The 21,969-nt window shown below is 37.6% G+C and overlaps 1 protein-coding gene and 1 long non-coding RNA gene across 4 annotated transcripts in view; one reads left to right on the top strand and one right to left on the bottom strand.

The window, feature by feature from the left end:
* Positions 1 to 6,459, bottom strand: part of LOC119064026 (uncharacterized) — a 37,026-nt gene extending 30,567 nt beyond the window's left edge. For both annotated transcript variants that reach the window (XR_005085290.2, XR_005085289.2), the window contains exon 1: positions 5,984 to 6,459. This is a non-coding gene — a long non-coding RNA (uncharacterized LOC119064026). The remainder of the gene's footprint in view (positions 1 to 5,983) is intronic.
* Positions 6,460 to 6,515: 56 nt separating this feature from the next.
* Positions 6,516 to 17,518, top strand: SMNDC1 (survival motor neuron domain containing 1). Of its 2 annotated transcripts, none has more exons than XM_037165593.2 (6): positions 6,516 to 6,668; positions 7,858 to 7,977; positions 12,405 to 12,547; positions 13,200 to 13,361; positions 15,610 to 15,763; positions 16,235 to 17,518. In XM_037165593.2, the coding sequence occupies exons 2-6, from the start codon at positions 7,858 to 7,860 to the stop codon at positions 16,370 to 16,372; spliced, it is 717 nt and encodes a 238-aa protein (XP_037021488.1). In that variant the 5' UTR covers positions 6,516 to 6,668; the 3' UTR covers positions 16,373 to 17,518. The 2 variants fall into 2 exon arrangements, with proteins under 2 accessions (XP_037021488.1, XP_037021489.1); XM_037165594.2 differs by lacking the exon at positions 6,516 to 6,668 and adding an exon at positions 10,520 to 10,709 and having other exon boundaries at positions 7,891 to 7,977.
* Positions 17,519 to 21,969: the final 4,451 nt, after the last annotated feature.

Below are 21,969 nucleotides of genomic sequence, written 5' to 3'. Positions count from 1 at the left end.
ATTCTCCAACAAACCTCTTGCACACAAATCTCAGAGTACTTTTCCCTGGAAACACAACCTATGCCACCTACCAGGTCCACAAACAGCCTTTCATGAGCACTAATTATAGAGAATGAGGATGCCTTAAACACAGTGAGCCACACTTCTGGCTTATTTTCTAAAACTGACAACACAGAGATGCTATAAACAACACACAAATGATGATCTAAAGGACTCTGGATGTAAAGGTTATTTTATTAAAAGAATCATAGCAAGGGCAAATAAAAATGTGTACATTAACAGCAAGAGCAGAAGAACAGATGACTGTCAGTTCTTCATTACTTGGACACTTTAAGCCACAGTTTTTTGGCTGTTTGTCCCTGTCACACTGCCCAGCAAAGCTGCTTGGCAATGTCCCTTCACTAAGGCTTCATCACTGGGCAGAAAACAATCGGACGTCAATAGATGCCTGTGTCCCCACTGCCATCTAATGGGTTCTTTGAGCATTAAGGTCTCCGTTTTGCAATTGTTCCCCACCCCACCCCCACCCCCGCAACACCACAACTGTTGAAACTGTATCAATAAAATAGCTAAATGTGACTATATCAAACTATGGACCAACAGTCTTAATGGAGCAAATCTCTGGGTCTCATCATTTCGGCTTCTGCAAAGTCATGTTAGTTGTCTTTTTCCTCTTTATACTTGTCAATGTATATGTGTCCCCTACCGCCTGTTGTTGGATATAAGTATCCTTAAAAAAGGTTGTTCTATTATCCACTGTGCATAAAGGTGATGTGAAGTGTTCCAAGATTTTTTTGCAATAAACTTCTTCTAGATAAGTTAACTGGTAACATGCACTTGCAGGTGAGAAACACCCTGATCAATAATCAGGAGGGTGCTTTCGGGGGCTGTGCTGCAGATGAGTCCAGTTAACTCCAGTTTGAAAGACCATTTTAAGACCGCCCCTGGAGGCTATTACATGAGAAAGCCAGAAAAATGAAAAAAGCTGGTCACCACATCACACAGCAAGACCCACTGGAATCTCTCCTGTATGAGGGGAAGTCGAAGTAACTCTTTCTCATGCTTTCCTTCCTGCCTTCAGAGAGATCCTGTGACTGCTTTGGCCTCCACTGCCCACATCTTCCTGCTAGGCCTTGACCCATCTGGCTTTTTACAGCCTTTTGTTCCTGACAACCACAAAGGCTCTTGTAATTTTCAACATTACTTCTCAGTGGTTAAGCTACTGCAGCTCCCGGAGTTCCGCTCAACTATCTGCTGCTTTCCCCGGCCATTCTCCCAACACACAACACCCCTCAAAACTATTGTAAGCTAGCCTATGAATAATTCTTTCCTTTCTATTTTGAAAAATCTGAAACACACAGAAAAGTATAAAGACTAGTACAATGAACACATGTCCTTCTACAATGACACTCAACCTTTTGCCACATTTTAGTTCTTTCTCTCTCTATATATAATGTACATGTATGAATACATATATATTCATACACACATGAATATTGTACAACCTAATTTTTTGGCTGAACCATTTGAAGCTGTTACAGGTGTTATGGCACTTCATCCCTAAATACCTGAATAGGATATTTTCCTAAGTAACCTAGGTAAGTTTCACACCTCATAAAATTAACAATAATTCAATTATCATCCAAAATCCAGTCCATATTCAAATTTCCTAAAGTGTCCTCAAAGTTTCTTTTACAGTTCTATTTTTCCAAACCAAGACTCAATCAAGATTTACCCATTGCATTTAATTGATCTGTCCTTTGTCTCAGTCTAGAACAGTCTTCCACTATTTCTAATGACATTGACTTTTCAATAATTTAGGCCAGTTTTCTTTTGGAATGTCCCACATTCTGGATATGCCTGAGTTTTCCCTCACAGTCATTTTACTTGTTCCTCTATTCCTGTATTTCCTGTAAACTACAAGTTGGGTCAAAAGGTTTGATTGGCACTGGCTGGTGTGGCTCAGTGGATTGAGTGCTGACCTGTGAACAGAAAAGTCACCAGTTCGATTCCCAGTCAGGGCACATGCCTGGGTTGTGGGCTGAGTCCCAGTTGGGGGAGTGTGAGAGGCAACTAATCAATATATCTCTTGCCCACTCATGTTTCTCTCCCCCTCTTCCTCTCTAAAAATAAATAAAAACTTTAAAATGAAAGGCTTTCTTATATTCGGGTTAAGTATTTTTGCCAAGATCCCTTCATAGGTGATGCTGGAACATCATTACTGTATCAGATCGCAAGGCCTATACACTCAGTTTGTTCCACCGCTAGTGGTGGTGTGATCACTAGGTTAAGTTGGTGGCTGCTGAATTTCTTCATTATAAGGTGTATCTTCCCCTTTTAACTAAGTACTCTGAGGGGTGATACTCTGACAGTGTGAACATCCTGCTTTCCCCTGCCTCTTCTTATAAGATAGGTTTTAGCTTCTATGGATAACCTGTGCCCACGTCACTGGGGACTACACATGGTAATTTTTCCATTTCTATTATTTCATCTACATTTATTGGCTCGCATTCTTCTATAAAGAAAAAATCCCTCTCCCACCTTTGGTTTTGAGTGTCACTCTGGACTTACGAATTTTAAAAACATACTCAATGCTTTGATAATAAATGGCAGTCATTATTCTTTTTAAGACTCATATTAACTCACATTTGGCTAGAGAAGTCCCCTCTAGCTGGTCTGTGACCTTTTGACTGGATTCTATTAGTCTGGGGACACTTCCTTGCTTTCTGGCAAGATGTTCTAGGCTCACTTTTGTACTTTCTGGATCTGAGACCTGAAATCAACCATTTCTCTGAGACATGCTATTTCTTTTGTGGGGGACAGCATCTAGATATCAAGATATGGGCACTCTCCACTGTGTGACATTACATCTAAGAAATATACAGGATCTGGTAGAAGTAGGGCTTGCTTGAGTACAGTTGGTAGGGTATGTGAATGTCATGCAGGAGATGGACAGCAATTTGAACATTTCACCTAAAATGTCATATGGTGTGCTTGAGTATGATATTGTTGTTACAGAATTACATGCTTATGATTTTGTAATAAAAGACTTTTGTAATTAAAAAGGGGCATTATTTGTGCTGGACCCTGTATCTATATATAAACAAGTCATCAGAGCACTCCCCCTCAGACTATATTTTCTATTTTTATTTCTTCTTAAGGGTTTTTTTTAACTTTTTATTTATTTATTTATTTACTTATTTATTTTTAAGAGATTTTATTTATTTATCTTTAGAGGGGAAGGGAAGGAGAGAGGGAGAGAAACATCAATGTACAGTTGCCTCTCGTGCATCCCCTGCTGGGAACTGGCCTGCAGGGAACCGGCCTGCAACCCTGGTATGTGCCCTGACTGGGAATCGAACCGCAATTGTCTGGTTCACAGGCCCGCGCTCAATCCACTGAGCTACACCAGCCAGGGCCTTCTTAAGGGTTTTAAACAACATATATTATTTACTTTATCTATACTAGACATGAGTTTCAAAATTACATTACCAATAGTACTATTAGCAAGACATATGTGATGCTATTTTTTTGTTGTTCTTTTTGCCCTCAGAATATATCCCACAATGAATGGATGTAAAAGTACTATTAAACACCACTTTCAAAGAGGTCTAAAGAACTTTGAATGACTCTGCCATTTCTGATCTTGGTAAAGCCTCTGGTTATAATCTTTTCCAAACTGAAAGAATCCTTGCTTCCTGTTTTTAGTGGCACACTTTCCTCTTCTTTAGGGGTACACATAAAACAGAACAGATGAACATGCACACCCGAGACTAGCAAGGCAGGGCAGACTTACGTGAACAAACTCAGAAATGCTATGACTGATGAGCACCTGCACTGGTCAGCATCTATCTAAGGTTGTTTTCCCACAAACCTTAAAGGAACGAGGCCTTGTAAGAGTCATCCCAGGGTATGTTTTCAATGCACTGTACTCCAAAATACTCAGTAAGTACAAAAAGCCAGTAGCTTGCCCTGCAGCATATCTCCATGCAAACATTCAAACTTGACTAAAGAGGACAAAGGACATAAGCAGTTATTATGACTATGTACATATCTCTAATTCATCTCCTTAGGCATTTGTCAAGAGCAAACAATGTGGGCAAATCTGGGGCCACTCTTAGTTAGGAAGGAACACCATAAAAGCTAAATTAAAGAATGCAATCTCCCATTTAACCAACACGCATTAGTTTATTGTGCCCTGCAGTGGATTGGCACATTTCCAAAGGCAGCTGCTATACTTTAATTTTCTTTAGCAGTTTGAAATTTTCTTTGAAATGGGAAGTGAAAGTGGAATAGCTGTGTATTCTAATGATAATTTGAAGTCTTTAAATTTCATTTACTACTGGGTTTCAATTAAATAAATACCAGGCTTAAAGAACTAGAGATTTTAAATACTGCTCTTTTTGAAGAACAAAGATGACTAAATCTGAATGAGAATGTTTTAAAAATCAGACACTTGAAAGTATATTTTGACACTTCAAAGGAGGTGGGAAGTCAGAATACCTATTTGAAGTATCACTCTGAAGTCAGAGCTCACATTTGCTCCCGTTTTGTCTTCAACTGCACAAAGAATCACCATGAAAATTTAATGAATATGTGTAAAAATGGTACCTGGTATACAACGGTTATAAGTTATAATCACAATCTCTCTGTGAGGAACTAATATTCAATATAGCTTTTCTTCTCAAGTATAATCTATGTTGCACAGAGGGCGAGATTAAAAGCAATCCTCATGCCCTGGCTGGTGTAGCTCAGTGGATTAAGGGTGGGCCTGCAAACCAGATGATCGAGGTTTGATTCCCAGTCAAAGCACATGCCTGGGCTGCAGGCTAGTTCCCAGCAGGGGATACACAAGAGGCTGTCATACATTGATATTTCTTTCCCTCTCTCCTTCCTTTCCCCTCTAAAGATAAATAAATAAAATGTTTTAAAAAAAGCAATCCTCAAAGCGAAAACTATCAAAATGATAAAAAAAAATCCTATACTGGAGCTTATAACGAATACTTTCCTATTTTCTGATCTAGGGGGATTCATGAAGGGTTCTTATTTGAGACTTTTACACAACTGTAAATTTCATTTGATATTCAAGAAAGATCCTCCTGGGATTAATTTTATAAGTACAATTAGAAAAGAGCAGTTGTCAAAAACAACATATTTTAAACAAATTTCTACTATATATGAAGGAAAAGTTCGTCTTTCTGGTTTGTCTTTCTGCTTTAGCTACGCACTGCTGCCCTCTGCAGCATTTTCAATTCTTGCAAATTGTCACTCCAGTCATTACAAACCTGGTTTCCATCTTGCAGATTATCTGACTCAATGGGAGGGATAGGGGTGTAAAAGGGAAGACCCCTTCAAGGAAAAACAAACCAACCAAGAGGACACGAAGGCAAGATGTTGTTACAGCCCAAGTTAGTCCATTTTAGAAGGGGCCTTCTTAAGACCCCTTCTGGTATTCATACAGTAGCCTGTGTCACAAGTCTGTATTCTTCTTTATAACTAGTTTCTAGTATTTACGTAGTAGCCTTTTTGGCAATTCATATAGTAGCCTCTTTGTGTCACGGGTCTGTATCTTTTTTTAATAACTAGTTTAATTGGGGGAAAATGTACGTATAAAAATGGTAAATAGTATAAAGGGTAATCATTGAAAACATCTGGTTTCCACTTCAAAACTCCAGCTAGGTTTGTGAACTTACGTTTCATAAGTAATATATCATTAGAAACATACAAACTTAGCGGACATTTCTTTTAAACACAAAAGTAAGTATTTACACTCCTGTTTATCACTTAGGACTATAACTTCGTGATTGGTCCCTATCGTGAGCAATCAACATATATAATGAATTTAAACCAAACAGGTTCTAACAAAATAGGTTGGAAACAAACCACACCAATAGGTTCTGCCACAATTTACTTTTTTTGTTGCTACTACTGAGATTATTATAAAAAGCGGTGCTTCTCAAACTTGAGCGGACACCGGGTTTACCTGTTCACCTTGAGTGCTTGTTAAAACAGGTTGCGGAGCCCAGCCCCAGCGTTTCTGATTCATGTCTGGGTCGGGTGTGTTGACAAAAATTTACATTTGTAATATATTACCAGGCAACGCCGATGCTACTGGTAGAGGGGCCACACTTTGAGAACCAACAACCGGTACCAATGCTGCATTAAACCCCATAATTCCCATCACCCAGCACTACTCGCTAAAGTAGATACACACGGTCACGCCCCGGGAACCTCAAGAAAAGACCAACAGCTCCCCCTACCAAAAGAACAAACCCAGGACACCCCTACCCAGCCGGAACTAGTAAAACTAACCTACACCCGGCACCGGGCGCAGCCCAGCTACGCCATTTCCTTCCGACTAAACCCCACCCACTCTGCGCCCTCAACCCGAATAAGGCGGCCCACTGGGCGCCAAGAGTCACGTGAACCTAGCCAAGTCTCGCGATGGTTTTTGACGTCTCGCGAAACTTCACCCACCACCGTCTTCCTCCAGCTAGTGCTCGGCTTTCCTCCCCTCCCCCTCACCGCCGGCCGGGTTCTTCCGACACCAGTCGCCTTGTTGTCGTCGCGGAGATTTTTCCTGCTGCTGCCGCCACCGTCGCCGCTGCTACCCCCGGGCTCATTTGCCCCGACCCCTTCCCGCCGCCCCGCCCCCAGCCCCACGCAAGGTAACGAACTCGGTGAAGGAGAGAGTAAGGCCTCGCCGGGCGCGGTCTCTTCCCAGTCGTAGGAGGCCACAGGCAGAGTAGCCGGCCGCGCTGGAAAGGCCCGGGCGCCGGCGAGAGTGTTAGGAGCCCCGGCCTCCTTTCCCACCCCTGGTCGGAGCCTCCAGGCCGTGGCGGAGAACCTAGTTATTCCGTGGAAGCCGTCGGGTGGGGTTGGGACGCGGGAGGCCTCTGAAGGACAACCTCGGTAGTTTCGGGCGGAGCCTGTTTGGGGCTGTGGGGTCCCGGCCTCGCGGGCGTCCGATCGCTTCGTGCGTTCGTTTTCCTAGGGAGGTGATGCTTGGATTTGGAGATCTGAAATAATGGGCCAAGTTGTGGCGGGCTTTGAGGTCTTGGGTGGATGGGGGAGCAGCCCGGCTTCCTCTCGCCGCCTTGGAGCCCTTCCAGATTTCAGGCTGTCGTTGGACGGGAACTGTAAGACAGAGAAGGGTCCTCTGAAACCCTGTGCGTTTGTTACTCCTCGAGAAAGGATTCACTGGTAAATTCTCAGGAGGAGGAGGATTTTGATTTGGTGAAAGGAAGGTTTCTTGGGATATCTAAATGAGAGAGGACTTGTGCTGTTTCCTTTATTGAAGGAAATTCATCTGCACGAATAAGAACACCTAAACACACTCATTAATTGAATAGTGCGTGTAAAGAGAGGTATTTGTGTGGTTGATCTAAAAGTGACTTATATTTGGCTTTGGAAGTATTCTTCAGTGCATATATTTGGAGTCTCGACTCTTCCAACAGATTAGTGCTTTAGTGCTTTTTGAGGGGGTGGGGGTGAATGCCAACCCTGTTACTTGAGCCTAACACAGTGCCTTCCTTATTACAGGAGTTTTAAGAAAATTAAAAATTTTCTTTTCCCCCTCATCACTAAGTGTTTTCTGTTTCTCTTTCTGTATAGAAGTTATCTGACATGTTTATGGTATTCAGAATCCATTCCCTTGAAGTTGGTGGTTTGGCTTAGAGAGATAGCTTTTCTCTGAACTAACCAGTAGAGGTGATGGTGATACACTAAGCTGCAGAGAATTGTGAGTTGGGAGCAAAATTGGTAAGGTTAATTCAGGCAGACAGGGAATTATTTTCTTTATGGTGCTTTTGTTTTGTTTTGTTCAGTTTTCATGGCCTTACCCTTTTTTCCCTCCAGATGTCAGAGGATCTAGCAAAACAGCTGGCAAGCTACAAAGCTCAACTCCAGCAAGTTGAAGCTGCATTGTCTGGAAATGGAGAAAATGAAGATTTATTAAAACTAAAGAAAGATTTACAAGTAAGTATGAGGGGACACTAATAGTTACATTACTCAAAAAAAGAGTAGTTCTGTATTTTTTCAATGATTTATATATGCTTATCCTCTGGATATCCAAAGCATCCCTTGGAAGGTGGTGTTTACCCCTCCTTTTGTGTATATTCCCACAGAATACATGGCTTGTAGAAGTAGTGTTGCATCCTCGGTTTGCATACATCAAAATGAGTAGAACATTGTCCTTTGTTATGTAAGTCCTGTATTCTTACAATTTCTTAAAGTAAGTCTACTTTAGAAGTTTGTCAAATTTATTAGAGAAGAGATACATATAGCTTTACAGTGGGGAGTGCTTTTACATGTAGTGACCTGGCAAAGGGTTTAGTTCAAAGAGTAACTAAAATTGCAGGAGGAAAATAAAACCTGATTAAGATTCTTTTCAATGCCACGAGATTCTTTGAAAACAGGAGTGTGTGACAAAGCTAGTGGATAACACCTTATGTTGAAAACACTAAAAATCAAATTTATTTTCTGCATAAACATATAATATTTGAACTTAAGTATAGGTTTTACAGTATAGTTGTTGACATTTGTTGAAGTTAAATTGAATCTAAGTGAAAGGGATCTTTCAGGGGATCTTAACTCACGGGAGTTCAGGAGGTGTGACACCTACTTTTAAAAATATGTGCTGGTAGAAGGGGGTGGTTAAGAAAATAAAGCCAATACTAAGTTGATTAATAAAAACATCACACAATAAGATTTATAAATATATATGACTTTTCATCTTAACAAATTTGAGAACTTAAAATTTTGAACCTGATGTTTTGGAAAGTTTTAAAAGGTGTTTTGATTAGATGATCTTCCTTTACTGAGGCAGTGCAGAACTTTGATCATCTATGTCTTATTTAAGTAATCCTTTTTCTCTTTTATCATCTTTTGCCCATTAAAATTATTAATATTTTAAGGATAATAGAAGTTCAAACAAATGAAAATTATTTGGCATGGGGGTCCAGATTCAGGATTGTGGAAGAGCTTATCTGGGCATGATTAAGATGTTGAATATTTTCAGGTTCAAATTCTAGATTTAGGATAAATTACATGAAGTTACAATGGTACCTTATTTTTAAAAACACAGAAAACAGGATCCCTTTTCAGTATATGGAAATCAGGCCAGTAGATTTCAGGGTGGTAGTCAGTAAGGAAGATATTTGGGGAAAACTTTTTCCCACTCATAGGCCAACTTCTTGTCTCAAAGAGAGATCTGGGCATGCCCCCGTTATCTTTTACCATTTTAAAAGCAATTATTTTTTTCTTTGAAGAAAATGAAAGATTGTGTGCAATGTGTATATTGGGAGAAAGGGTCTGTGTGGCACTGGTGGAGGCAAAGTTGCAAGTGAAAGTTGAAACAGCATTATGATTATGAGGTCTTTCTAATGCATCTAAAATAGATTGTCAGAGCCTGGGCAGAATTGCCGTGTAATGACTTAAACTGTAGTGGAAGTGCTGTAGAGAGAGAGGCTGATGTGGGAGGCCTTGTAGTAAGCACATAAATGGCTTATTTAGGACTGAGTTAGTAATGCCTTGGGGGTCATTTATCTATAAAACTTTCTATAACCATTTAGAATAGCCCTGTACAATAGAACTTTCTGTAATGATGGGAATGTTCTATATCTACTATGTAGTGTTGTAGCCACTAGGCACATGTAGCTATTGAATATTTGAAATATGGCTAAGGTAAAAAAACATGGGTTTTTAATTTTATTTAGTGTAATAACCACATATGGCTACCTTATTAGATGGCACAGGTTTATAAGCTTAAGTTCTAACACTTCAAGTACTAATATAATACAGAAAGTTTTCCTGACCAAACTTGATCACATTTTCTTTTCCTCATAACTAGCATGAAAAAAATTTCATTTTGGTTACTAGATTTAGGTCTGTTTTGAACTAAAAACTACAAAAAGCAACATTTAAGATTAGATAAAATGCAGAACAGTGTTTGGATATCTGCTTCTACCTAGTAATTGTTGTCTCCAATTACAGCTTCTATTTAAAACAGGTTTTAAATTTTTCATTTTTTTTCTCTGCTTCCTGGGCTATATCTCAGGTCATTGATGTTTAATTCTGGCTTTTATACTTGCCAAAAAGTCTGTTCAGACTCATGGAGTTTGTGGCCTCCTTTGTTTTTTTGTGTTCCTCTTATGGAATATACTTATTCTGGTTATGAATTTGTTAGGCCTTTGATTTATGGCAAATACTCTTTCTGTACTTTTTTCATTCCATTCTGCCAGTAAGGCTTCCATTTTTATCTCTTATATACTGGTTTTCCTATAGAATACATTTACTCAGCAGGCAACAAATTGATCTACTGAAGTTCTAATTGCCTTTCTTTTTTTACTTAAAAGAATGGGTATAGTAAAATCTAGGCTAGCTAGCTGACAAGCTCCCCAGGCAGTCTGTGATAATCAAAAAAATAATTTATTAAAAAAATAATTTATTAAGCTGTTTTGCTGAATAAAACTGGTTCTAAAGGAGGCAGGGGTCAAGTCACTTGTCTCATATATTACAGTGGCTCTCTGCATCCCCGAAACACCTTCCTTCAGTAAGCAGAGTGCTTGAGTGCATCCCTTTTGACCTGCTGATATGTAGATCACAACATCTGATGCTTCCTGGAATTGCCGATTACTGTAACTGCTGCCCATCTGTCAATGAAGGAGCAGTTTCAGAACTCAGACTTGGGGGAGGAAAAGTAATTAATGGTATGTACCTTTAAGAACCCCCTCATACATAAAATAGTTTCTCTGATACTTTGGTCCATATGCACATGTGAAGAAAAAAACTCAGAAGGGTCTTCAGAGTTTGTTGGGAGGGATATGTAAAACATGGCAAAGGACCACTATGGATAAATGTTGTAGATTTTTTAAAAAGTCATTTCAGTCCAGTGCTCTGAAAATGTTTTATAACATGTATAACATTTCAGGAGATTGTATGGGTTCTTGAGTCGGGCTTACATTAGATTACATTCCTGGCCCTAAAAGTGATTAATTAAGAACAAGACTAGATAATTTAATCTGCTTTGTATAGTACCTGTTATATTTATTTGGAAGTTCTTTGCTTTATGCTTTATTTGCAAAGAAACATCAAATTAAAAGATATTTGAATGGCTACTTGGCACCTAATAAAACTTTACTAAAGATACTACTCTACTAAATTTTTAATTCAAATCTGAGTCTTCTGTTTGTTTGTTTTTTCCACAAAATTTTTAAATTAACAAAACTGACTTTTCTCCAAGGATTTAACATCCCTCCGTTTTTAGGCTCAAATACTAGTTTTTCAGAAATAGCCAGGAAGATTGACACTCGTAGGCAAGAGGTAATTAATGTTCTTGGCTACTGAACTAGAACTACTATTTATAAAACTTCAATGGGAGCTAGAAAAAACTCAGTACAGAGTTCATTTTTCTCCCCAAACATACACGGTGATGTTTGAAGGTATTTTATATGCAGTAGTGGGAAATATGTATGTAGGTTCTTAAGTAAGATGATGCATAATATGAGTCTTCATTAGCATAAAAATATAGTAGATAGGTAGCAGATCTATTATTTGTACTATTTATGTTTTTTTTTAACTAGCCCTGCCAAATGTCTTCAAATGAAGCCAATAAATGTAAGCCTGAATTACCAAAAATATTTGCCACACAGAAGGATATCACTTACTGTGTGTGTGAACATTTATTTTTCCTTTTAAATGAAGCTGTGTTAATGTGCTTATTAACATTAAGGTATTGGGATACTTTAAATATAACCTAGTAACTTGCTTACCCAGATGAGGTAAGCTTTATAGTAAATGAATAGGAAGACTAATGGCTTTTTATATATGTCTACAGTATTTTAGAAGAAATGTGTATGAGCAGGAACATTGTTATTAATAAGGCTGCTTCAAATGTTTTGGGGCTTTGGGGGCTGTGGGGCATGTTGACTAGGCAGTTAATAGTGGTATGTTCTATAAAACAATAGTTACATGAAATATATGTGACAGTGATGTGAGATTAAAGTGATCTTGACTCTAGCTCAGTCTTTTATAATTTACTATTGCTTATCTTTACAGAGATCTATATAGCTAAAATTGACACTTAGAAAAAATACACCATATAAGCCTCAAGTCTATCCTATTTTTATTAGTATTTAAGGTTAATTAAGTTGAAAGGCAGCTGTCTGTGTTTAAATCCCAGGTCCACCACTGTATGAAATAACTGTATTTCAGTTTCTACATGGGGATAATCACAGTACCTACATTATAATATTGTTACGAACTGCAAATAAATGTGTAGAGTACTTAATAAGTGCTATATGGTGAGAGAGCTGTCATCAAAAAATGAAAGAACTTGCTTGTTGAAAATAGGTGACAATGTGAATTATAAAAATAGTGTTATGGTTTTTGTTTTTCCTTTTTAGGAAGTTATAGAACTAACCAAAGATCTTCTGTCAACTCAACCTTCAGAAACTCTTGCAAGTTCAGACTGTTTTGCTTCTGCTCAGCCTACTCATTCATGGAAAGTAGGGGACAAGTGTATGGCAGTCTGGAGTGAAGATGGACAGTAAGTGTAGAAAAAAAACTAACTATAACATGAAATAATAAAATACAATGGTAAGATTTTTTATTCAGTTTAAACTACCCTGTTTTATTTAATCTTCCTATATAGCCAATATGGTTAATAGAGCCAATTTGATTCTTGGGTGGTTAAAATTAATACAGTTTAATTTTTACCTGTGGATTACGTTTTGAGGCAGAAGAATGGCTAGGATTCTAGAGAAAAAAACTAGAGAAATATTAATATTTCTCTGTTCATATTCTCTATGTTCTCAAGAAAACTAGAGAAAAAATGAATGGATATATAAAAAAATAATCTAAATTCTTTTTTCCTCAACTTGAAAATTGAGTGAATGGTTGGCTGTGTTAGATGCCTATGAAGTACATGCACTGAAAGTACTCCTATAAGAAATATCTTTTGTCAAAGCGATCGACTAAAGCACATTCAGTTGACATGCCTGGCAGCATTGATAGGACTTCCTTTTAGGATAGCAGATGGCAAACTCCAGCCACTCTTCTGCATTAACTTTTTCTAAGGACTACTTGATTATAGAACTTTCGTTTTAGACACATGTAATTGTTGAATCACTGCAGTATAAGTCTTGTAGGCTGAGTATTAAACCTTTACTCACCTGCTTACAGCCATGATATCTTTACAGGTGTTATGAAGCGGAGATTGAGGAGATAGATGAAGAAAACGGCACCGCTGCGATCACCTTTGCTGGCTATGGCAATGCTGAAGTGACTCCACTGTTGAACCTCAAGCCTGTAGAGGAAGGAAGGAAGGCGAAGGAGGACAGTGGCAGCAAACCCATGTCAAAGTGAGTGACTTTTTAGCCTTTCAGTTAGGTATTTGAGGTGGCTGCAGGTTCTGTGCAGATTAGTTTAGGGTAAGAAGATGATAATACTGTTTACCATTATTTTGAAAATTGGCAATATAAGGTCATTTATTCTCTATATTTGTGTGCTTAGGTAAGGTAAGGACATTGGGGTTCCCACTTTGGCATTTAATAAATATTTCTTAAGCAGATACTATATATACTATCACTAACCCAGATGCTGGGATTCCACCACAGTGAAGACCAACTTGGGCTTTGTTCTGACTGAGTTTATTTATTTATTTTTATCATTTTATTTTATTTTTAAGATTTTATTTATTGTTAGGGAAAGGAGGGAGAAAGAGAAGGAGAAAAACATCAGTGTGTGGTTGTCTCTCACGTGGCCCCCACTGAGGACCTGTCCTACAACCCAAACATGTGCCCTGACTGGGAATCAAACCAGTCACCCTTTGGTTCACAGCCCACACTCAATACATTAAGCTATACCAGCTACAGTCTGACTAAGTTTATAGTCTAGACAACAAAATACCTAAAGAAGAACTTCAATAGTAAAGTACAGGAGTTACGAAGAAAACACAGTGGTTACTTTAAGGAAACAAAACAGACAAGGTACCTAAACTTCACCTAGTCATTAGAGCAAGTATCTTTGAGAAAATGACATCTAAACTTTAGAGACTGAAAAGGAGTTAGCCAGCTAAAGACCTAGAAGATACGACTTTGAACAAGCTGCTTGTTTCCTTATCTGTACAACAGAGACAATAGTATCTACCTGATGGGCTTGTGAAGATTAAATACCATTAGTAAAGCATGCAATATTATTCTTGACCAGTAGTAAAGTCTTGGTAATGTTCACTTTTAAAAAGGGAAATAAGGTGGGAACACAGAGGTAACAGAGAAATTCCTATGGTGAAAACTTAGGGCTTGAGGATGGGTGGTTTGACAAGAGAAGTGGTTAGAGAGGTAGCAGCCAAATGATAAAAAGCTTGAAGGCCACTGATGGGCTTTGGGTGGAAGAGATAGGATGTGATCAGATCGGGGCTTTCCATTGGTCACTGGCAGGAGAGAGAAGGCCACCACTGCTGTAATCCCCAGGTATAGATGGTGGCCTGAACCCAGGGAGTAGTAGAGTGAAGATGGTGAAGTATACAGTTTGACAAGTGTTCAAGAGGCAGAATTAACAATATTTTGGTTAAATTCTGCATATATGCCACAATTGGCTGTCTTTTGGATTTGTCAAGAGTTTTCAGAACTTTAAGTTACTATATAAATATATTTGAATTTATGAAAATTGTTGCCTATTAGAATGTTTGAACATCTCAGTAAGAGAATCAGATTGTAGAACAACATAACATCTCTATATTTAGTTTTTGATATCTGTAAAAAGTCACACTTAGCTTCATAGTGATGATTATATGATTCAAAGGAATCTAGATCTTATTGCCTCTTTTTTTAAAAAAAGACTTATTTTTAGAGACACAGGAAGGGGAGGAGAAAGAGAGAGAAACATCAATGTGTGGTTGCCTCTTGCACACCCCCTACTGGGGACCTGGCCCACAACCCAGGCATATGCCCTGACTGGGAATCAAACTGGTGACCCTTTGAAGGCCAGCGCTCAGTCCACTGAGCCACACCAGCCAGGGCTTATTGCCTATTTTTACGGACCTCTTTCTTCCTTTTTTGTTGAGAAGTCAGTTGACTGAACAGACTTATTGTGAGAGCTTTGGGCTCTGATCTTATTTATTATTTTTGGGAAACCCCAGTTTTTAAGAATTGTTAGCTGTGATTTCCCTTTGTGCTGCTGTGCTCTTCCAGTGTAAGTGAAATTAGTTTTATGTTCATCTAATCTCTTCGTACACTTTTTCCAGATGTCGTATTATTATACTTGCTAATTGTCCATTTTTAGAAATTGGTACAAGGTTTAGACATCTGTTGACACTCATTGGTAAAACACAACTGGCCAAAGCTATGTAGACATCAGATAAAAAGTCATAGTTGAAATATCTGCAGTGGGTAATAGAGTACAGTTATATTTCAGAGTTTCCAGGGATGTTATGTATTTGAAAAAACATTTGTTAGCACTGGGTGAAGTTAGTGCCTTTTTTTCATGGGAAGAAGAATATGTAAATTTATTAGTTTTCTGAGGGTTTTTTTTTTTTGTACTTCTAAATATACCCAAGGAAGTCATCTTATTAATCTTAAGAGTTAACATTTAGTTGTTACTTCCACACAGAAAAGAAATGATTGCCCAGCAGCGTGAATATAAAAAGAAGAAAGCTTTGAAAAAAGCACAGAGAATAAAAGAACTCGAGCAGGAGCGAGAGGACCAGAAAGTGAAATGGCAGCAGTTTAACAACAGAGCCTATTCTAAAAACAAAAAAGGCCAGGTTAGTAAATCCTTTTGTCATACTTTATAAATTTGAAAAGTACAACTGTCATTAAAGTAACTTTAAAATGAAAAAAGAGGTACATAGACTTTAAGAAATATATAACTGGATCTTAAATTCATAATCCTCTTCAATTTTCAATTTGGCTCATTGAAAAAAATCTTCATTAGCCACTGTCTGTAGTAGAAACACTATGAATGAGAGTTTATATCAAGAATTACAAAAGATCTAGGTTTTTTTTAAATCTGTAAACTAAAATTTGAAAAGTTATTTGCTCTCTTACCACTTAGAAGGGAGTATGTGTTGAACCATAACCTGCTCTGTCAACATGCCTTATATTGGACATCACTGGTAGATTTTATTTAAAAGAGCACTCAGGTTCCCTTGATATACTTTTCCTTCTAAGTGTATTTTGCAATTTTTACTGTTTCCAAAACTAATCAAGAGTGATTTCTATTTTGTTTCCCCTAGGTAAAGAGGAGTATTTTTGCTTCACCTGAGAGCGTAACTGGCAAAGTTGGAGTAGGAACTTGTGGAATTGCTGATAAACCTATGACACAGTATCAAGATACCTCTAAATACAATGTCAGGCATTTGATGCCTCAATAATCAGAAAAACTGTTGGATTTCATCTCTGCAGGGCTTTACATTTACCTTTTTATCCTTATATTTTTCTAAAGGTAAATTATTTGTTAGATGAGTAAGGAAGATACCTTGTCATTGTTTGACTTCAATAGAATGAAACTTGAAGAAATTGCATATTTGATCATTGCTATTCATTTAACTTTCTTCATTACTACCACCACCACCACCACCACAGTTTCCTCAGTTTGTTGGGTAGAGCAACTCTTCTAGAAAGATGCTGCTTAAATAAAGCACTTAATGAATTGTTGATCTTCCTAATATCGCCCCCACTTAACCTGATGGCATATGTTTTTTGTAAAGTCCTAACCTGGAACTTTCAAAACCTTTGAACTTGCCACATATTCTAGCAATTCAGTGGAACATCAAGGCAAAACACCAAACTTCTACAGAGATCATTTTTTTCCTTATCTTAAATTTAGCTATTGGCCAGTTAAACCTAAAAATAGATTAATTTCTAAATGGCAAAGTCTGTTTTGAGGTTTTTCCTTTTTAACTTGTTTCCCAAGCCATCTCTAAAATTGATCCAGCCCTTTTATTCTTTTCATTAAGTTTTAGTTTTATGTAAGAAACCACATTTAGGACCAGCTGCCTTTTCTAATGTCTTTCTCCCCCTCCCCCCCACCTCTTTTTTATACATTTGCTCTTTTTCCTGTGTTGGTTTTTCACTTACGGTAGTGGTATCATTTTTTTGGATGTGAAATGTTTATATGAGAAAACAAAAAGCTGATGTATAGCCAGCCCTGTATACAGTGTAGATACTATTTTTGTAAAAAAACAAAAAAAACATAAAGCAAGGCTAAATTAATGAACAAGAGTACTGAATGTTTCATCATTAAAAATTTACTGTATTTCTTGTGCATTAATCTGACCATAATTTCCCCTGTACATTATGTTCATGTTAGCTGAATTTGGAATTTTTGTTAACTAGATCAAGTTGTCAGCATTTCCTGGTGTAAGTGAACATCACAGTTATCCTGAGTTGAGTTTAAGCCAAATATATGCGTAGCAAAGGATCTTCCTATTAATGGAAGATGGTGATTTTTTAGGATGTGTTAATTTCAGTTTTTGTATGTTTAACTTTTATTAAATAAAATGTTTTTAAAATCTTCAGGGTGTGTCCTCAGAAAGGTAAAGGCTTAGCTGCCAGCATTGATAATAATTAAGCCTCAGTATACTTGCATACATCATTTCCACAGAAGAGAATGAGTATGATAAAGATTTCAATAAATCCTTTGTATTCCTCTTCCATTTAGATGTAAGAAATTGGATTCTAAAGGTTAAATCAGTTTTTTTTTTAAATCAGTTTTATTTCAAGGACTTGAACTTTGTATAGAGTTGGTAAATTTTTGATAAAAGGGAGAATTTTTTTTCATGAATTTTCATTTTTTGTTAAGTTGAAACTTTCAGGAGGATAGTGGTGAGAGGCAGAATTTTTCATCATGCTCCTGCACCTCCCAACCCAGGAGATTTTTACTTCCTTTAACTTATGGTCACAGGGATAGAATCAAAGGTGAAGTGTGTTTTAAATACAAGGTCCAACTTACAGTAAAAAAATAGGCCACTTAGCCTGAAAAACTTATTAAATAATACTGATGTTCTTGTTACTAGTTGTAATACACTAATAATCAGTAATATCTTTGAAGGATTGCAATGGAACCCTTTTATTTAAAAAGCACAGGACAAACATTTGGCATAACTGAGTGACCACACAAAATGGGTTTAGGTGAAATTATTTTAGTATGATTGCCATTCACCTGGTGCTTATGTGTTGAGACTTGTACCTTGTTTGACCCTATGGACCTTTTCTGCATATTAATTTTTTTGGAGGGCTTTGCAGTAGGACAAGAAGGAGTAAAGGTGATCATATTCTATGACATTTTAAAAAAAGGTAGGCATATATACACATTGAGATCAGGAGTCTTTGTGTCAAAGACTTAGGTGTCAGGATGATAGTGTCTCTGGACTAAAAAGTTAGGATGCCTGGGGTGATAGAGTACCTGTCTTGTGTTAAAGTTGAGAAGATGCTTAATGAGAAGCATCTCATGATACCAGTAGTATCTTTCAAATGAAGGTGGTTAAGCTCTCAGTGTTCTGAAACCAACTATTACACCTGGTCTTAAGAAGTTTGTTACAAAATTTAGGGTTCTGTTAAGAAATGAGACTAGACAAGCTTGGTAATTGACAGATGCAATGGTTAGTCACTTAGGGCCCCCAAGTAGCTATGATTGCATGCGTCTTTTCAAAACTTGACATTTCATTGTGTTACTGAAGAGTTCAAGGAAGGAACAGTCCTACTACCCCCAAATAAACAATTTAAAATTGTATAAATCGCCCTGGCTGGTGTAGCTCAGTGGATTGAGCATGGGCTGTGAACCGGAGTGTCATGGTTCAATTCCCAGTCAGGACACAATGCCTGGGTTGTGGACCCAGTCCCCAGTGGGGGGCATATGAGAGGCAACCACACATTGATGTTTCTCTCCCTCTCTCTTTCCCTTCCCCTCCAATATATGTATTTTTAAAAATAAAATTTGTATTAATCACAGATAACATGCTTTTAAAATTAACATGTAGAAAGGTCATGTTAGCAAGGATTTGAGCCAGACTGCTGTGTTTGCATCCTGGCCCCCTTATTACCTGTGTGCCTAACTCCTTGCTGCTTCAGTTTTCTCAGCTGTAAAATGAATAATTCTGCTCATTAAGTTAATATGTGTAAGTGCTTAGTAGATAGAGTACCTGGCATATGGTAAGCATTATAGAAGTGTTGGCTGTTACTGTGCAGAGTGGTAGTGGTGAATTTCTGATCTTCTTCCTTAATCTGAACAGTAATTCATATTAAAATGAGTAATACCCATTGCTTACAATTTATGGCCCCTAATTGTAAACATTACTGAAATGTCCAGTTACCAAACTTAAGTAGTATATGCTAGTAAAGTTTAAGAATTTTATATTACAATATCTTAGGGCACAATTCTTAATGTGAAGGGAGTACCGGTTATACTTGTTTTAAAATAGGGCTTCCTCGGTACTACTCCAGACCTAAGCTTAGGTATAGCTGTCACTCCACAGGTGATTCTGATGTGCATTCCTGGCTGAGATCCACATTTTGGAGTAAATACAAGTGTGGGCAAAAGTAGGTTTACTCTGCCATTGTGATATTCTGAGTTAATAAAGCTATTGTAATCATCTTAATTTTTGAGATGAAGGAAAAATTACCTTTAGTGGCAGTTTTCTTAGCCCAATTATGAAGACCAGGCATTAAAATGAAATGCATCTGTTTACTGTAACTCATTTTTAAAAAACCTTGTTTTTCACACAAGGGTGTCCCATGTTTCCTTCACAGTGCAATTTTAACTTGAGTGTGTTCACCTTTAATAAAGCAAAGGAGCCTGGCTGGTGTAGCTCAATGGATTGAGCACAGGCCTATGAAGCAAAGGGTCGCTGGTTTGGTTCTCAGTTGGTACATGCCTGGGTTGCAGGCCAGGTCCCCAGTAGGGGACACATGAGAGACAACCACACATTGAGCTTTCTCTCCTGCTCTTTCTCGTCTCCTCTAAAAATAAATTTTTTTAAAAAAGGCAAACCAGATAACAAAGGAAAGTTACTGTTTTTTTTTGTAAATTGTGTCTGTAGATTGTAATTATAAAAGGTGACATAATCATTTGCAAATTCAGCTAATATTTTTAAAGCTTTGCTTTTACTCTGCCTTAATTTGGATATTAAACAAATATTAAAACCAAGGTTTTAGTTAAAATCTAAATTTAGAGTTCAATAAATACCTGATCAATTTGTGTTAAAATATACTATGAAGCAACCAATTACTATAAATGGTAATTTATAAGTAAATGTGAATATTCTTTAGGATTTTTGAGTTGCAAGCTAAACTCAATTTTTACTGCAGTGGAGAAGAGCATAGCAGGCAAAGTAACAGGTAATACAGTAGTTGAACAGAAACCCAAGTAATGGAATCTTCTTATACTATATTTAAAAAGCGTATGTGTGTATACGTATGTTCTTAGGTTCAGAAACCAATATTGACATACTAAGAATTTGTTTTGGCCTGGCCGAAAATAAATGTTAAAAGAAAGCATAAGATGGATAGTAGTAGGTTTCTGTGAAGTTCTTCAATAGCCTTTTCTGCCTTTCAGCTTACACACACAGAGGTGGTTCTTATGTGGCCTTGGAGGGCAGCAAAGCAGATCTGAGAGTAACACTGGGCTTGTGGTACTTGACAGCTCAACTAGCTAAAAATATCTAATTACAGATACTTATCTTTCAGTTCCCAGGAAATAAAAACTGGTAATTTACTTCCACCAAACACCTCACCAGTTCATTTTTATGAAACCAGAGCAGACTTAAGTTACTGGATGTATTAAAATTATAATTTGTATCCTCAGTCTTTTTTAAGAGCACAGCTGAAGCCAGGGTTATACTCATTATGAGAAAAGGTTTGCCTTTTGTTTGAAGAGCTCTTTTTCAGCTTGAGGCCAAAAGTCGATTGCTGGCTCATGATTTCCCTTTCTCAGTGAAACTGATATGCTTTTTATTCCCTCCCCGCCCTGGCCCCATTTCAAGCCCTGTACTCATTTTAGCAAAGTGCAGTGCATTTCTGACCAGAGAAACAAAGAATTTAGGCTTGGAGAAAACGCTTGACTCTTTAGTCCTTGGAGTTGAAGCCTGAGAGCCGCAGCTAGGGTAGTCTTTAATAGATGGTAATTGTCCAGTTGTTCTTGCTCCAAAGTATGCAGGAAGCAGGATCCCTTTGGTTCCTTTTGCCCAGTTTTGCCCTCCTAAAGTACTGTCAGGTTTAGTTGGCCTAGCTTTCAAAGTGTGATGAAGCTGGTAATTTGGAAGAAACCAATGACTTAAATTTGTAGTATTTATATACACTTTATAGATGTTTTACTTAGGTTTTGTTTTCACAGTGCTATTCTGGGTCTTGGTTTGAAAATCTAAAATAAATGTCCCAGGTATTGGGCTGGCCAAAAAGTTTTAGTTTTTCAATACAATAGCCATGTAGGTGCTTAACTGTCTTTAACTTCAGTTGAAACAATTTTGTAAGAATGTATTGTGATAGCTGTCACATCAGCGTGTTTAAAAAAATCAAAATTGGCAATTTTTTGTGCAGCCATTTTAATATTGAAGATGAAAGAAAATACACAACAGTTTTGGCATATTTTGCTTATTTCAAGAAAGGCAAAAATGCAACTGAAATGGGGAAAAAGATTTGTGCACTGTTTGGGGAAAGTGCTGTGACTAATGGAACATGTCAACAGTGGTTTGCGAAGTTTCTTGGTACTGTTGACATTTTGGCCAAATCTTTGCTCTTGAGCTGTCTTAGGCATTAGAAGATGTTCAGAGCACCAATGGCCTCTACACAACTAGAAGCCAATAGCGGGAGATAGCCAACACACAATACCCAAATCAATAAAGTTATTGGTGAAAATGAAAAAAATGTGTCTTATTTTACAGACAGTAAAAGGACTTTTTGGCTAACCCAATATTACCCTATCAATACAGACTTTAAGTGTTCTTCCATAGCTCAGAGATTGAGGAAATGAAAA

Source organism: Artibeus jamaicensis, unplaced genomic scaffold, assembly GCF_021234435.1.
Source record: "Artibeus jamaicensis isolate MK-2021 breed Jamaican fruit bat unplaced genomic scaffold, CSHL_Jam_final contig_490, whole genome shotgun sequence".
Taxonomy (NCBI): Eukaryota; Metazoa; Chordata; class Mammalia; order Chiroptera; family Phyllostomidae; genus Artibeus; species Artibeus jamaicensis.
Note: the sequence above shows the minus strand (reverse complement) of the source record. Positions and strands in the feature narration are given on the sequence as shown.

Coding starts and splice junctions, on each gene's coding strand:
- SMNDC1 (XM_037165593.2), top strand. CDS start 7,858: ATGTCAGAGGATCTAGCAAAACAGCTGGCAAGCTACAAAGCTCAACTC. Junction 7,978..12,404: donor AACTAAAGAAAGATTTACAA/GTAAGTATGAGG, acceptor TTTCCTTTTTAG/GAAGTTATAGAACTAACCAA. Junction 13,362..15,609: donor GGCAGCAAACCCATGTCAAA/GTGAGTGACTTT, acceptor ACTTCCACACAG/AAAAGAAATGATTGCCCAGC.